The sequence below is a fragment of the Neofelis nebulosa genome, chromosome 1 (assembly GCF_028018385.1).
Source record: "Neofelis nebulosa isolate mNeoNeb1 chromosome 1, mNeoNeb1.pri, whole genome shotgun sequence".
Taxonomy (NCBI): Eukaryota; Metazoa; Chordata; class Mammalia; order Carnivora; family Felidae; genus Neofelis; species Neofelis nebulosa.
The window spans coordinates 103,673,808-103,691,522 of NC_080782.1; the positions used below are offsets into that span (position 1 = coordinate 103,673,808).

Consider the following 17,715-nt stretch of genomic DNA (forward strand, 5'->3'; position numbering starts at 1 on the left):
TCTGAAAAGTCTAATTTATTTTTTAAAAAATTTTTTCAATGTTTACAATTTTTTTAAATGTTTATTTATTTTTGAGAGACAGAGAGAGTGTGTGTGGCGGGGGCGGGGCAGGGGGGCAGTGCGCACGCACCAGTGAGAGAAGGGCAGAGACTGAGGGAGATGCAGAATCCGAAGCAGGCTCAAGTCTCTGAGCTGTCAGCACAGAGCCCAATACAGGGCTCAAACTCATGAACCATGTGATCAATCATGACCTGAGCTGAAGTTAGTTGCTCAACTGACTGAGCCATCCAAAAAGCACCCCTGAAAAGTCTTCTTTAAAATGTAGGTAGTAAAGCTTTCATTAAAGTTGAAAACAGGAACTTATTTTAACCTTTGTCTTGCAAATACTAACGTATTTGCTGCTACAGCGCTGGAGCTGACTCTGACAAGTTTTTTTAAAAAGATTGCTGGGGGTGGGGGGTGGCCTGGGGGGCTCAGTCGGTTGAGCATGGTGTCCAACTTTGGCTTAGGTTATGATCTTGCACTTCATGGGTTTGAGCCCCATGTTGGGCTCTGCACTGACAGCTCAGAGCCTTGAGCCTGCTTGGGATTCTGCATCTCTCTCTCTCTCTCTCTCTCTCTCTGCCCCTCCCCTGCTTGGGCACACGCGCTCTCTCTCTCTCTCTCTCTCTCTCTCTCGCTCTCTCTCAAAAATAAACAAACATTACAAAAAAAAAATAAAGGAAATTGCTGCAAGAAAACAGGATGCCAGGATACTTCACACCCAGAGTATTAGTAACCAGAGTGGTGCCAGTGATACAGAGCAAGAACGAACCAACAGCCTCTGTCTGACAGGCCACTGGAACAACTCAGGGCTGGTTGTCTTCCACATTCCTCCCTCTGCTCAAGAATCCAATGGCTTAAGTCAGCTTGGCCAGGCCTCTGTGAAGTGTCCAGCTCTCGGCTAGAGACCAGGGCTCTTTGCTTGACACTTGCCAAGACAGCACAGGAGAGGGGTAGTTCCCAAAGGGATATAACAGTGCAGTTACTAAAAGACAACGGAGGGGGACTGAGCAGGTGAAAACACCCTCCCAAGTCACTGACCTATGGCTACACAAGGAAGGGGCCATGCTGTACTTACTTGTGTACGTGTATGCACTTAGACACTTATTTCTGTTAACCGCTGTGTTTACTTTGTATTCTATCCCAAAGCCAGACACACAGCAAGCCTTCAGGGAATGTTTGTTCATTTGAATAAAATAAACTCTGACAAAGCTGAGGAATGCATCCTCTTGGCAGGTGATCTCCACCTCACTCTCACCAAGTCAGCTGGCACACACTTAGTACAGAATAATAGTAATTAAAAAAAAGTTCTTAGCACACCCCCTTTTTCTTTTCCTCCAGCTTACTTCTAACAAGTAGATCTGCTCGCGTTTTCTCTTTAAATTCTCTCTTAAATCCCCTCCTTCTAAGATCTTCCCCTGCCTCCAGTCCTCACCCCTCCCAGCCCACTTATCCCAATACTAGTAGAAGTAAAGGGGATCTAGGGAAGCAGAGAGAAAGCTTGAGCAACTGGAGAGAGAAGGAAAATAACTGCGGGATCAGAGAGACTGAGTTTGGTCCCCTCCCATCGTCCTCAAGTTCACATAATTCTTCTGTAGCGCGACTAGGACTCAAGTGGCCTTCTCCCATCTTTTCCCAGTCCTTCCACAACAATGACACCACCCGTGCATTTATGCTAAGTCTTCACAACTTGTTACTAATGTCACATCGTTACCTAGACACAACTTTTAAAAGTTAATGAAAACACTAGTTTCCTAAACAATTAAATTCTACTGGAGGTTACTTCAGCATCTGAAAGCACCAGAGTCATTACCATGCCCAGCAATCCTTGCACCATAAATACACGTTTATAGAACAGAATTCAGCAATAGGTCCACAGACACCTGGATTCAACAACTTTACTTCTAAGAATTTATACTAATAATCACGGTTATGTAAAGAAACTGTAGGATATTTACTGCAGCATTAGCTATAATAGTGAGAAACCAGAAACAACCTAAGTATCCAACCATAGGGGAGTGGTTAAATCAAATAGGTGTCCATACAATGTCGTATCAGACAACATCACAATTACTGTAGGTGAAATATTACACGACATGGAAACATGTCAATACATGTATATTGCATTCAGAGAAAATGGAGATTACAGAATAACTTTTTTGTGAAAAGAAATTCCCACAGATAGAAAAAAAGAGAATAGTACAGTCTACAAGAAATCAGTAATAACAGCAGCTATCTCTGGGTGGTGAAATTAGAGAATTTTCACTTTCCTTACTGTCCCTAAATTTTCTACAAAAAACGGTACTGGATTTTAAGTTACAAATAATTTTAAAACAAATGTTATTTTCAATTATCCTACAACATAAGAGTACGATAGAGCTATCGAAAAATGTAAAATCCGTTTCCTACAGAAACTTCTTGATATTAGCCCAACTATTCCAAAACTGTTACCTGTTCACTTAGTACAATCAACACTTGCTGAATTACACATTAAATTTCTACAGCTTACTTCTGACAAGTAGTTCTGATCGTTTTCTCGTCAGTTCTCTGTTAAATCACCATCTTCTAAGACTCTGTTCTCCCTCAGACACTTCTCTTCCTTAACATAAGGAATACCACAAACCTGTGATTTGGGTCACTTTTGTGAAAGAAAAAGCCACCAGACACATTGAAATGCTGGGTGCTACAGAAAGCAAAACTGCCCCTGCCTTGTGGTCAACTCTCCTCTTGAGTCAATTAAATGCCTCTCTAGAATGCTAACACAGAGGTGTTTGATATCATACTGAAGTCTGTACTGAGGTTACAAAGCAGGGCACCTGGGTGGCTCAGCTGGTTAAACATCTGACTTCAGCTCAGGTCATGACCTCACGGTTTCTGAGTTCAAGTCCCACATTGGGCTCTGTGCTGACAGCTTGGAGACTGGAGCCTGCTTCAGATTCTGTGTCTCCCTCTCTCTCTCTCTCAAAGATAAGTGAACATTAAAAAAATAAAAATAAAAACGTTACAAAGCAGGAGTGCCTGGGTGGCTCAGTCAGTTAAGGGTCCAACTTTGGCTCAGGTCATGATCTCACAGTTCGTGAGTTTGAGCCCCATGTTGGACTCTGTGCTGGCAGCTCAGAGCGAGCCTGGAGACTGATTCGGATTCTGGGTCTCCCTCTCTATCTGCCCCTCCTCCACTCGCTGTCTCTCAAATATATAAACATTAGAAAAATTAAAGTTATTTTAAATAAATAAATAAAAGTTTACAAAGCAGGCAGGCAGCCTTTAGAAGCTGAAAAAGGCAAGGAAACAGATTTTCCCCTCAAAGCCTGCAGAGTGAAATGCAGCCCTGTGTCCATCTGGATTTTAAACTTTTTTTTTTTAAACGTTTATTTATTTTTGAGAGACAGAGAGAGAGAGAGCGGGGGAGGGGCAGAGGGAGAGGAAGACAGAATCTGAGTCAGGCTCCAGGTTCTGAGCTGTCAGCACAGAGGCCGATGCCGGGCTCAAACCCACAGCTCTGAGATCATGACCTGAGCCGAAGTCAGACACTAAACCAACTGAGTCACTCAGGCGCCCCCTAGATTTTAAACTTCTGACCCTTACAACTCTAACAGAATGAACTTGTATTGTTTTCAGCCACCAAAAAGTTACACAGTGGGTATCTGGAACAGTGGCTTGTAATAAGTACCAAACCTGACAGGTAGCATCAGTACTCATTCCATGATAATGAACTACAGAGAGAGCAACCACAGGTCCCCCATCTGCTCACACCTATATGTCAGTGTGATGATTAGTATCTGGGCCTGTTTCCTCTCAAGCGTCCCAGAGTGGATCATCAATTAGCTTGATTGCAAACATCACTTGGAATGTACATTTGCCTAGACAGGTCAAAAGTGGAGAGAATTTTCATTTAGCTCCAAAAGCAACTTGATCCTTAACATTCTGATTTCAGATGCAAGAGAATTTGAGGCACATTAAATATAAAAAAATTATTTTCAGTGTTTTGTGGTCGACTTTTTGTCAAAACAATAAAAACCATCATTATTAGTGATTGTACTTAATTTCTAACATTTATAGAGAACTATTAGAAATACCCAGAGGCCATGATTATCATGTTCCTGCTGTTTTTCTAAATACTGAATTTCAGAACCAATAATTAAAGGATTTGTAAGAACTGGCTTTGGCCAGAACAGTAAACAATCATCCTTCCAGAACACCAACGAACACATTTCAGAATTAACAAGGACTAGGTGACCTCCCCCCAAAAAGATACACTTTTTTCACTAGCACATTCAACAATGCCTTCTGGCAGTGTAAAAAAAAGTTTGACAAATTCTAATTTAAATTTTTCCTTGAAAACTGAAAAATACTTTTGTCTCTTTTATTCTTTAAGTACACAGAGGGCTAATTTAGAGATTAATTAGCTGTATATTTCTTAAAATTCTAAATTATTCATGTCATCCTAGCTGCTCTTATTTATAACTGAAATGTAGAAAAACATTCTCCCTACGAAAAAAGTTATGTGAGGCGAACATGTTAAGAAGTAATCACACTGTGGTAATCATTTCACAACTCACATGTATTAAATCATCACGCTGTACACCTTAAACTTACATGTTATATGTCAACTGCGTCTCCGTAAAGCTGGGAAGGGGCAGACAAAAACTGCTGCTTGTTTTGGTAAAACTGTTATTTTTACTGGATAAACTATGCAATATATTTTAATTATCTTAAGCGCGGTGTGAGTGATGACTGTGATTTTTTTTGAGAGGCCAAAACACTCCTAAAAAGACCATCAATCTTTGACTTGTTGATGGTTCCTAGCAAAGAAACATTACCTATTCTCGATTAAGAAAAAATTTGTTTTCTGACACAGACATAACTTTTAACTGAAAGTATAATTCACTATTTTAAAATACTTACCGTGTTTCTTTCTTGGTTCGAAAACCAGCCCCAGAAGAGGGAGGCCGAGGGATGAGAGAAGTGGGCCAAGCCACGTTGGTAGGTGAGGGGATGTGCTCTGGGGGTGGTCAGAACCCGTCACAATACCAGGGCGTCTCCACACCAACGTGCGGAGACGTTGTAAAGAAGCCTTGTTTATAAAGAGGCCTTAATTGGGTTCAGATGCTCTCAACAACACCTGTCTCTCAAGGCTGTGTTCTTGAAAGGGTGGCCACTACAGGAACAGAACGCAGGGACAAATGTTCCAAGGAAAGGGGAGGGGTTGTGGAGCCTCCCGCTGCCGGGTCTGGTTAGCAGGTGAACCAGCAGTCAGTCACATCCTCTCAGGGACCTCCTCCAACATCCTTCTGAAAATGCAACCTACTTCCTTTTTTATTCTTTTAATGTTTGTTTTTGAGAGAGAGAAGGAGACAAAGCATGAGGGGTGGAGGAGCAGAAAGAGAGGGAGACACAGAATTGGAGGCAGGCTCTAGGCTCTGAGCTGTAAGCACAGAGCCCGATGTGGGGCTCGAACTCATGAACTAAGAGATCATGACCTGAGCGAAGTCGAACACTCAACTGACTGAGCCACCCGGTGCCCCAAAAATGCAACCTACTTATCTTTATTTAAAGTGCAAATTTATTTAAGTAAGTCCAACACTTACCTTTACACATTTATCTGTACACATCTCAAAAAATTAAATTGAATTCTGATACACAAATGCTGCCTAAAATGAACATCACGCACAATGCTTGAAATATTAATTTTATTAGGAAACCATTTGATAGTTGTATTATATCATTTAATCAGTCACTTAATTTTAATGTGGTCTGAGGACATCAATTAAAATTTGGATTTTTCAACCATTCAATAAACATGTGAGCATCTCCAAGTGCTAGGGAATGGAGATGCAGGCTAAACAGGAGATCCTTGCTCTCAGGGAGCTTACAGTCTAGCAGGAAGGCAATATTAAAGAAATATTTACATTTCTCATAAATACGTAAGACAGAGAAAATGGTTGGTGCTTTTCAAGAGCATCAAGAGATAGTGTCTAACCCAGCCCAGAGAAGTCATGGAGACAAAAGGTAAGTGCTTCAGAGAAAGTACAGGCAGAGGGAACATTAGGTGGTGGACCCTAAAGTGGGAAGGACTGTGTAGGTTCAAGGAGCTAGAAGTCTAGAACAGATGGAGCACCGAATGTGGGGAAGAGTCAAGGAGATGAGACAGAAGAGGGGATGTGATGGTCACGATCATGGAGGGCATGAGGGGTCTAGTACTTCTACAGGGAACCCGTGAGACACTGAAGCAAGGGAGCAGCATGACCAGGTGTGCACTTAGAATGGTCATCCTACCTCACAGGGATGCAGACGCAAGACTAGCTAAGACTAGAAGCAGGTAGACCACTTCTAAGGCCTTTGGAAGTGAAAGACAAAGATAATGGGGAATTTAAGAGACAGTGAGGAGGCAAAATCAATTGACCCTGATGCCTGAATCTGAGGTTCCTAAAAGACCACCAGTGCAGACATCCAGTAGACCCCTAAGATACACAGGTCTAGAGCTCAGGGAGAACAATGTCGACACAGGAATCATCTGCGTTTAGATGGCTTCTGAAGCCATAAGAAGGGCTGATATGACCAAGAGAGAATAAACCTAACCATGAGTAACATACATATTTAAGAATGAGCAGGGGGGCCTGAGTGGCTCAGTTGGTTGAGCGTCCGACTTCGGCTCAGGTCATGATCTCACAGTTCGTGAGTTCGAGCCCCACTTCAGGCTCTGTGCTGACTGCTCAGAGTCTGAAGCCTGCTTTGGATTCTGTCTCCCTCTCTCTCTGCCCCTCCCCTACTCGAGCGCTGTCTCTCAAAAATAAATAAAAACATTAAAAAACTAAAAAAAAAAAAAAAAAAAAAAAAAAAGAATGAGCAGAGTGCCAGAGGAGGGGAGCGAGGGCATGGGGAGTTACTATTTAATAACAGAGTTCTGTTTGGAATGATGAAAAGTTCTGGAGATGGATGGTGGTGATGGTAGCACAACCATGTGAATGGACTTAATGCCACAGAACTGTACACCTAAAAGTGGTTAAAACGATACATTTTATGTTCTGTGTATTTTACCACAATTTTTAAAAAAAGAACAAGGGGATACTTTCATGTTTTGCTAATGAAAAATCAGGACAAATAGTAAAGGGAATAGGAGAGAAATCACTAGAGGAACAGGGGCAGGGCAAGGGAGACAGAACAAGAAGGGCCAAAGAGGTTGGCAGAAAACCTAAAGTTTCGATCTAGAAGCTAAGGCCAGCACTGCGGGGAGGAAGTGTTCAAGTGCACTGAACGCTTCAGAGAATTCAGTCAGATAAAGTCAGAAAAGAACCCAATGGTTTCAGCAACATGGAGGTAAACCTTGGAGAGGGTATTGGCAGGGGGAGGCAATGAGGAGAAGGATGGAGACAGAATGGGTAGAAAAGAGAGCCCCAAATGCAGACAACAAGTGTGACTATTAACGGAAGGAGTAGTGGCTAAAAAGACGAGTAATTGATGCTTTTAAAAACTGTGTGTGTTAAAATATCATCATGTGTAATCAGCAAAACAATCATTTCAGAGGAAAAATGACTTTCTATTAATAATCTCAAACATACCTGCAGTGTATAGCTTATGGGACTTTCATGCTACTTGTGAGTTAGAAAGGATAACTTAAGTTATTCTCTTCAGTTTATGGGTGGTAAAGCTGAGCCACAGAAAAGTTTCTCAAAGAAAATAGACAAGGAATTGAAGTTTATCAAATAAATATCTTCATTGATTTCTGTTTAATGTAGAAAAGTACGATGCACTGTGTTAAGAAAACAATTTTACCATAATAGCCACATGTTGGAAAAGTCTAAAATTTTAAGGCTACTGGTATGTCAATTTTGGTACATATCCAATGGAAGATGCTTCACACTCCAGTTACATCCTCAAGATGCTGAAGTCAGTCTTCTGGATTGGTGCATTGAGGGCTGCACTAATACTGAGACCCAGGACGAGTCTGGTGTCCACGGGATCAATAATCCCATCATCCCACAGCCTGATAAAAGAACAAAGCAAAAGTTATTAGGAATCTACCACCAAACTACCATTTATATAATTTATGCCCAGAAATGCTGAGGTTTTTCTTCAGGTACCATGGGGATCTACCAATGAGTTTCTGGGTACTACATTCTCACAACTGAAATTACATTCTTCCCAAAGAAAAATGACAGGACTTTGATCCCAGGCCCTCAAAGAATGTCAGAGTGAGCTGTGGTTTTGGGAACTGCTTCCAGAAACCACAAAATAATCCTTGATTTTCAAATACTTTTACTTATTTCAGGAAAATGTTTCCTGTTCTTCTGCCCACATAAATATACAAGTTGATGTGTTCCTGTTATTAATATGGAGAGACACATGAACCCAGGTAATGATCTCAAACCAAAGTCTCTACTGGAAAAGGTGTACTCCCCCAAATTCCCAAACTTTTAAGAAACTACAAAAATGACTGAATAGACTTCACTATTTTATTAAAGTATCTTCAGTGTAAGTTCTTTGTCTTCTGCTACAATAGGAAAGTAAGTAATAGCTTTAAGCTGCTTTCAAAAGAAACTCTAAAGTACAAATCTGCTTTTCACTGACAACCTCAGTTTTACAAAAAAGATGAATGAGAAATACTGTTTTTTAAAGGTCATTAGTAGGTGGCTGTTTGGCTTTCTTTAAACAAACTGCTTTCAGTATCTAGACAATAGCATCAATTATTAAACCATACTTAGATCGACAGACCATGAATCAAATCTTTGCTCATAAAACATTCATAATGGGGACCCTGAAGTAGCAACAGCCAGTAAGAAGAGGCCACTCCTGTCCTGTGTAACCAGGTCAGTTGATTACACCCCCTTCTGACGCCAACAGCAGAATAACGCAGCAAGCACAGCGAAGCCAGGCCTGCTTCGTGATGGTCATTAACAAGAGTGCTCCAGGTAAAAGGCCCTAATCAAATGCCTGAAAAAGTTTTGATTATAAAAAGAACTGAGCAGAAGACACTGGCATGCTGCACACGTAACAATGAAGGACTGAGAGAAACACAGAACGTCATTATCTGCGGTAGCAGATAATGAAAGAGGTCTCTGAAAAGACAGAGCCAACCATGGTAGAGCCAAAACAGACCGCACAAGTTTACTGGTAGGCTGAGATTCATGAAATCCAAGGAAGGTGCCATGAACTGGCTTGAAAATCCTTTCATCTTGTAAAGAAAACTGCTGACTCCATGCCACCAAGTGTTTTAACAGAAAGGCCTAAGCATCTATGAATTAACAACAACAACAAAAAAACACCTTAGTGTTTTTTGACATTTGTTTCCAAAGATAAACACATCTGGGCCATTTGCTCCCCTGCCCTGAATACAGCCTATTAAAATAATAATACTAATGTAAGTATGAAAACAATAAACGATTCAGTCTTTCTCAAGAGATGACTTAGCCAGGGCTGAAAAACAAATGAATGGCTCACACGAGATACGTTATTTTTCAAAGTTTAATATTTCAACTGTCCTTGTGCATTTCACTCAAAATCTGATGTAGAAACAAAAACAAACAAGAAACTGTATGTGAGCCAATTGCACCAAGAAGCATAAAATACCTAGGAATAAACCTAACCAAAGATGTAAAAGATCTGTATGCTGAAAACTATAGAAAGCTTATGCAGGAAATTGAAGAAGATATAAAGAAATGGAAAAACATTCTGTGCTCATGGGTTGGAAGAATAAATATTGTCAAAATGTCAATACTACCCAAAGCTATCTACACATTCAATGCAATCCCAATCAAAATTGCACCAGCATTCTTCTCGAAACTAGAACAAGCAATCCTAAAATTCATATGGAACCACAAAAGGCCCCGAATAGCCAAAGTAATTTTGAAGAAGACCAAAGCAGGAGGCATCACAATCCCAGACTTTAGCCTCTACTACAAAGCTGTAATCATCAAGACAGCATGGTATTGGCACAAAAACAGACACATAGACCAATGGAATAGAATAGAAACCCCAGAACTAGACCCACAAAAGTATGGCCAACTAATCTTTGACAAAGCAGGAAAGAACATCCAATGGAAAAAAGACAGTCTCTTTAACAAATGGTGCTGGGAGAACTGGACAGCAACATGCAGAAGGTTGAAACTAGGCCATTTTCTCACACCATTCACAAAAATAAACTCAAAATGGATAAAGGACCTGAATGTGAGACAGGAAACCATCAAAACCCTAGAGGAGAAAACAGGAAAAAACCTCTCTGACCTCAGCCACAGCAATTTCTTACTCGACACATCCCCAAAGGCAAGGCAATTAAAAGCAAAAATGAGCTATTGGGACCTCATGAAGATAAAAAGCTTCTGCACAGCAAAGGAAACAATCAACAAAACTAAAAGGCAACCAATGGAACGGGAAAAGATATTTGCAAATGACATATCGGACAAAGGGCTAGTATCCAAAATCTATAAAGAGCTCACCAAACTCCACACCCGAAAAACAAATAATCCAGTGAAGAAATGGGCAGAAAACATGAATAGACACTTCTCTAAAGAAGACATCCAGGTGGCCAGCAGGCACATGAAAAGATGCTCAATGTCGCTCCTCATCAGGGAAATACAAATCAAAACCACACTCAGATACCACCTCACGCCAGTCAGAGTGGCCAAAATGAACAAATCAGGAGACTATAGATGCTGGCGAGGATGTGGAGAAACGGGAACCCTCTTGCACTGTTGGTGGGAATGCAAACTGGTGCAGCCGCTCTGGAAAACAGTGTGGAGGTTCCTCCAAAAATTAAAAATAGACCTACACTATGACCCAGCAGTAGCACTGCTAGGAATTTACCCAAAGGATACAGGAGTGCTGACGCAGAGGGGCACTTGTACCCCAATGTTTATAGTAGCACTCTCAACAATAGCCAAATTATGGAAAGAGCCTAAATGTCCATCAACTGATGAATGGATAAAGAAATTGTGGTTTATATACACAATGGAATACTATGTGGCAATGAGAAAGAATGAAATATGGCCTTTTGTAGCAACATGGATAGAACTGGAGAGGATTATGCTAAGTGAAATAAGCCATACAGAGAAAGACAGATACCATATGGTTTCACTCTTATGTGGATCCTGAGAAACTTAACAGAAACCCATGGGGGAGGGGAAGGGAAAAAAAAAAAAAGAGGTTAGAGTGGGAGAGAGCCAAAGCATAAGAGACTCTTAAAAACTGAGAACAAACTGAGGGCTGATGGGGGGTGGGAGGGAGGAAAGGGTGGGTGATGGGTATTGAGGAGGGCACCTGTTGGGATGAGCACTGGGTGTTGTATGGAAACCAATTTGACAATAAATTTCATATATTAAAAAAAAAAAAAAAACTGTATGTGAGCTTACCATTTACTCTTTTCTCTTAAACCTTTTTTTAGGGTTTTCTATTTCCTCTTTGCTTCTACTGGCTACTATCTAAGTCTGTTTAAGTGATGGTAACAAGAACATGTTTATGTCTCAAAGACTATAAAATATTTTCATCTTAATTAAATGAATCAATGACCCACAACAAAATAGCCCTGCAAATCGGCTTACAAAAATACATATTAACAAGAAGAGAAATAGGCTTTTTAAAAATGCCAAATGGTACCATTTGCATTCTGAAAGTAATTATATGCTCTTGAAAATAAGTATGTTCAGCCTCTGTACCCAAAGTGCCAGGAGCAGTACCCGCCACGAAAGATGTGCTGATGACTGAAACGGATTCTAATTTTTTTCTTTTCTCCTTCCTCTCCAGTTTGCCTTCCCCAGTAAATGACACAAATCACACCATAACCTAATTTTAAAAGACACAAATAGTTATTTTCTTTATTCCATATGCCCAAGGGATAAAAGGAAGATATGAAGCTTAGATTATTCTTCAGAATGAAGAACATTAAAGTTGCTGAAAACAGAGGTCTGAATGCACACACGGCAGCAAGTCTGCAGCCCGGGCAGGCCACGATGATTTATGACCTCATTAAAGGCTGTAAGAAACAAACAGAACCAAGAGTTGCAATGGTGTGTGAGGTGATTACTTGGTGCTGACACGCAGACCCTGGCTGTGAGTAATCACCTCCTCAGTGCACAAGCACACTCATTATCAAGTGCCAAAATGTGTTCAACAGTTCAACCAAAGTCATCTTTAAAATAGGAGTAAAAACAAAATAAAGACAGGGGCATGGCAGGAATCCACGTATTTAAGCAAAAACTATAAAAGAACGAATTCCTGAAAATGATACAGCCAGGATTATAACTCTTAACTTTTTAGCCCCTGCAGGCCCAGACACCTCATTTAGAAGTGGGAGAAGGAAGGGGGCACCTGGGTGGCTCAGTCGGTTAAGTGCCGACTTTGGCTCAGGTCATGATCTTGCAGTTCACAGTGAGTTGAAGTCCTGTGTCAGGTCTGTGCTGACAGCTTAGAGCCTGGAGACTGCCTCTGATCCTGTGTCTCTCCTCTCTCTCTGCCTCTTCCCTTTTCATGTGTTCTCTATCTCTCTCTCAAAAATAAAATAAACACTAAAAAAAAGGCATGGGGGGTGGGGGGTGGTGGTGGAGAGAATGGTGGAGAGTTGTGGAATCAGACCAATGGTAATGGTCCATAGCCCAGCCTGGGAGAAGGGGTGGGATTTCTGCAGCAGGTACTCCCATTATAGAGACAATAATACAAAATTATGTGCGGCCAAAAGTTGTTTTCTGGTTCCTACAAAGGCCAGACCAACCCAACTGCCTGTATCTCTGTAAAGCTGCTGCCCTTACAGCCCAGACACACCCACCAGGAGGTATCAGAAGGTAGTTTTTCCCTGGCTCCCACCTTGCACTGGAATAGTAAGGGTTTCCTTCCTCTTCAAACTTCTTAATGATTGGCTCTTTTAAAGCTGCTTCATCCACACTGGAGAACTGAAAGAAAAGGGACCATGAATGAATCCACTGTACTAAAGCAACAGATCCACTCAAGAGAACCTCAAGAAAAAAGGGGTGACCGTTTCTTGAGTAATAATGTCACAACCACCATCTGCACAGTGACATATATAGATGACAAGTGATACTTTAGCACACATGATCTCACCTGAGACATGAGTGCCAAACTGGTCCACCATTACATCTCCCTTGTCAGAGACAACTTCCTGAGGCGGTTTAGTGTAAGGTTCAAAACCAAGGGGATCGCAGGGCACCTGAGTGGCTCAGTTGGTTGAGCATCTAACTCTCGATTTTGGCTCAGGTTGTGATTTCATGGTTTGTGAGATCGAGCCCTGCAATGTGCTCCACGCTGACAGTGCGGATCCTGCTTGGGATTCTCTCTCTCTCTTTGTCCCTCCCCTGCCCTCCCCGCCCCTCAAAATAAGTAAATAAACTTGAAAAACAAAAACAAACCCAAGGAGATAGAGTATTCTAGCAGGGCCTAACAACGGATGTGAATTATACAAAATGTAACAAAAGGGCAATTTTACATTTAGCAGCTTCTGTTGAACATGGACCAGTAGGAGATTGTTGTGGGTTTTTTGGGGTTTTTTTTGTTTTTTGAAACAGAGAGTGGTGGGTATAGGCAGAGAGAAGGGGAGAGAATCCCAAGGAAGCTCCACACTGTCGGCACAGAGCCCAGAGTGGGACTCCATCTCACGACCATGAGATCAGGACCTCAGCCGAAATCAAGACTCGTATGCTTAATCAACCGAGCCACCCAGGTGCCCCGTAGGGGATTTTCATTCAAAACAGCCAAATTTAAAACAATTTTAGGGGCGCCTGGGTGGCGCAGTCGGTTAAGCGTCCGACTTCAGCCAGGTCACGATCTCGCGGTCCGTGAGTTCGAGCCCCGCGTCAGGCTCTGGGCTGATGGCTCAGAGCCTGGAGCCTGTTTCCGATTCTGTGTCTCCCTCTCTCTCTGCCCCTCCCCCGTTCATGCTCTGTTTCTCTCTGTCCCAAAAATAAATAAATGCATTATTATAAAAAAAATAAAATAAAATAAAACAATTTTAAAGTTTAAATGGGTGAAATATCAATCACCACTTGAATAAACCCAAATAGCTGAGAGATATTTTCCTCTAATTAAAAATTTAATGGCTTGCCCACCAGTATTGCCAGAAACAAGCGATAATTAATTCAGTTGCAAAAATCTTTATGCAAACCAATTTTGAAACCCTGGAAAGTGTTTTCAACTTAAAAAGTATTTCACACCAAAACAAATGACTTATTTCAAATAAATCCAACCTTCTTTTATGTACTTTCATAGTTTAGTATCACTTATATGTCAAGAATTTGGGGAGAGAACCACTAAAATCCTATACTTTCCTTTCATACATAAGAGTAAATGAATTCATATATTTGTATATCAATCAAAGAACAACTACTTAATAAAAGACTACCATACTGGGCTAGGGTTAAAGATAGGTCTTTAAAATATCAGGTAGAATTTCACACCTCTGATGCCTAACACACAAACACATAACAAACACAAGAGTAAACCTCTCATTTCACTTGGATACTCATCAGTACGGAAATGAAAAGGAAGCTTCAGTTTAAGTCTGCAGAATTCCTGCTGCTTGCAAAAGACAACTGAGGATGTGAAGCATGAGTAGGATGCATTCAGGGAGGCAGGAGCCACTCCTCATGCTTATCTTATCCCCATTCCACAAGCTAGGCAGTTGACCAGATGATCCTAACTGGCAGGAATGAGAACCTTAGAAGGCAGGGCCTCCTCCATGTTATGCCCTGTTATGATAAAACAGGTCAAGTAAACAGTTCCAAGAACATGCATCAATCATTTTAAGGTTCGGGGCTTATGCAAAGTAGTAGTATAACTAATAAAAACTAATGCACAACTTCAGAAGAATCTCTGAGACACAAAAAAAGAATTCATTTTCACAACAACTGTTTGCAAAGAAGAATTTGCCTTAATAAATTATTCTGTTGTTCACTCAACCCTCAGATTATAAACTGTCCGCCCCCAGACTGTCAGCTACTCAAGGGGCAAGAACCTCACATTTTCTCCAAGTCATGTAAACCTTCTAAGGTGCTTGAGCACTCTGTACCCTGTGGAGTACGCAGTCAGTACCTTTTGTGTGATGTTGCTGTCAAGACCTAAAAAACAATCGCTTAAAAGTACCTACTATTAACATTTAGAAAACTAAAAGCAGCCACTTGCTGATTTGCCTTTCATCAAGTTTCCAGCGACCTTTCCATTTTTCATTTATATGTGCACAGTATAATAATGTTACTCAATTCTCAATTAAAGGACCGGGCCCTCCCACTCAAGGACAATCTAAGAGAGAAACTGGAAAAAACAAAATTCTGCTGCTTTAGGTCATAAAATCAAAGAAGTAAATCGCATTTATTTAAATCTCACTAACTGCAAATGACTAAGAACCTAAGATCCTTATGCCTCAGACCAGTGTCTGAGTTTCTCGAGTATTTTCTTGGAAATTCTGAAAAATTACAACAAGCAACCTCCAATAAAGTAGCTCTAACAAGAGAGAGAGCATATGGAAGTCCAGATTGCTGACAGTCAGCATCTTCTAAGTGAAGCCAGGCCCTAACCCGCGAACACTGAGAGGTTCTGGGCGCGCTGCTCCCTGGCTCAGCCAAACCCAGAGACACAGAAAAAACAGCATTTACTTGTTTCCCTTCACGTGCTCTTTGATCCTTTGCTACTGTGGCCAACACATTGGCTGCCTGCTCTCCTCCCATCACTGAGACACGAGCGTTTGGCCACAGGTAGAGGAATCTTGGGCTGTAGGGGGGGAAGAAAAATGATCAAATTAATTCACTGTACAACACAGAGGTTTTCACAGGCCTGTGATTACCTCCTAAATTAGTGGTTCTTCATTCCAGCTGTGTATTCCAAAGGCATCTTTTTTAAAAAATCACGCTTGGAACCTACCCCAGACGAATCTCCAGAGGTGTGTACTGAGTGTAGTTGGGTTTTTAAGTTCTCCACGTGATTCTGATGTCTGTTTTGATAAATTTTATTTGTCCATTTCATGTCAATTTACTGGACATAAAAATATTCAAATATCCCCTTATTACATGTGCTTATGTCCTGTTTTCCATTCCCGATATAAAGTCTTTTTGCTTTATTTTTTAGTTTTACTAGGAGACGATCAAATTTGTTAACCTTTTGAAACAAACAAGTCTGGGCTTTCCTGATTCTTTTATCTTTATGATGTTTGCTCTTTATTGTGTCCTGTTTTCTATTTTCTTGTATTTAATAAGCTGTTCTTCTTCACAGTTCTTGAGCTGGCAGCCTGGCTCAGTGATTTTCGGCCTGACTTTCTTTTCCAGTCTATGTATATTTACATCTAGTACACACCTTCCTCAAAGCAAGACCTTAGCTGCATCACATAAATTATGACATATGGTATTTTCATTATGAGCCATCGCAAAATATTTCCTGATTCCCATTGTGGATTTCTTCCAAGTAGCACGTTTAGTCTTAAATTTCATTTCACTCCTCCAGATGATACAAATTACGGTATAACTGATCAAAATGTGTGAATGCCATTCTATGTTTCAAATAAACCTGTAACAAACTGACCATTTACAAATATACTTGAAGTGTGATTCTTTCTTCAGAGAAAACCATGACAATCACCTACCTATATGCTCTGCCACACATCCCATAGTTTCCAGCCCCATAAGATCCCCCAATGATGACAGTTATCTTAGGCACATTGGCACAGGCTACAGCAGCCACCATCTTGGCACCATCCTTGGCAATTCCTTCCGCCTCATAGTCTCTACCAACCATAAATCCTAAGGAAAAGAACAGAAAAAGAGCCTCTGGATGTAATGGAATTTATGTGCAGAAGTCAAATCCAACATCTTGTCAAACTGTATATTACTACAAAGCCTTTCACTGTAACAAAATATTTACATGTGAAATATACACCCCCAAAAAGTTTGCTTAAAAAGATAAAATAAGGGGCACCTGGGTGGCTCAGTCGGGTAAGTGTCCAACTTTGGCTCAGGTCATGATCTCGTGGTTCGGGGGTTTGAGCCTCGCGTCAGGCTCTGTGCTGACACCTCAGAACCTGGAGCCTGCTTCGGATTCTGTGTCTCCCCCTCTCTCTGCCCCTCCCTCACTCGCACTCTCTCTCTCTCAAAAATAAATAAACATTAAAAAATTTTTTTTAAAAAAGATAAAATAAAACTGCTCTAATCACTTCTAAAATTTTCCTTAAAATGGTTCATCTGGATGCACACACAGCTCTCAAACAAGATCAGGATGCCAGGAGTTTACTGTCAAAAATTCTCCCCAAACAGCAGTCGGTGATGAAGGACTGTGACACAGCAAGCTCAGGACGAAATGCTGTAGCAAGCCGAACTACAAGGGCTTCCATATTTCCTGACCTGGTTTAATATATAAACTGTTCCTTCTGAAACACTGCTTTAAAATTTGGATGAAATAAAAAGATAGATGTTTCAAAGATGGTAAGAGCCCCCCGCCAGTGACTCAATAGCATGGTGGAAGAATTTTTCACGGCAACTACAGCATTCCTATGCTTCCTCAAGCTCCTGGCCATGGGAGACTGCTCTGCAGCTGCACTGGGCCCTCCAGGCCTTGGGCTCCTTCCTGCTCACCTCACAAAACCCAAGCCAGGCTTCATGCGTCTCCCTCCCCAACTGTCCACTCACTTGCCTAACTGTCTGTCACTGTTTTTGTTTTGCAAGTTCCCGGCAATCGAGTCATCCGATTCCA

The 17,715-nt window shown here is 41.2% G+C and overlaps 1 protein-coding gene across 1 annotated transcript in view; it reads right to left on the reverse strand.

The window, feature by feature from the left end:
- Nucleotides 1-5,718: 5,718 nt before the first annotated feature.
- MCCC2 (methylcrotonyl-CoA carboxylase subunit 2) overlaps nucleotides 5,719-17,715 on the reverse strand; it is a 73,517-nt gene continuing 61,520 nt past the window's right edge. Inside the window, exons 14-17 of the mRNA XM_058730133.1 lie at nucleotides 16,613-16,769; nucleotides 15,633-15,747; nucleotides 12,835-12,920; nucleotides 5,719-8,026 (exon numbers count right to left, since the gene is read on the reverse strand). Coding sequence (XP_058586116.1) covers nucleotides 7,909-8,026; nucleotides 12,835-12,920; nucleotides 15,633-15,747; nucleotides 16,613-16,769 — 476 coding nt within the window. The 3' untranslated portion in view covers nucleotides 5,719-7,908. The remainder of the gene's footprint in view (nucleotides 8,027-12,834; nucleotides 12,921-15,632; nucleotides 15,748-16,612; nucleotides 16,770-17,715) is intronic.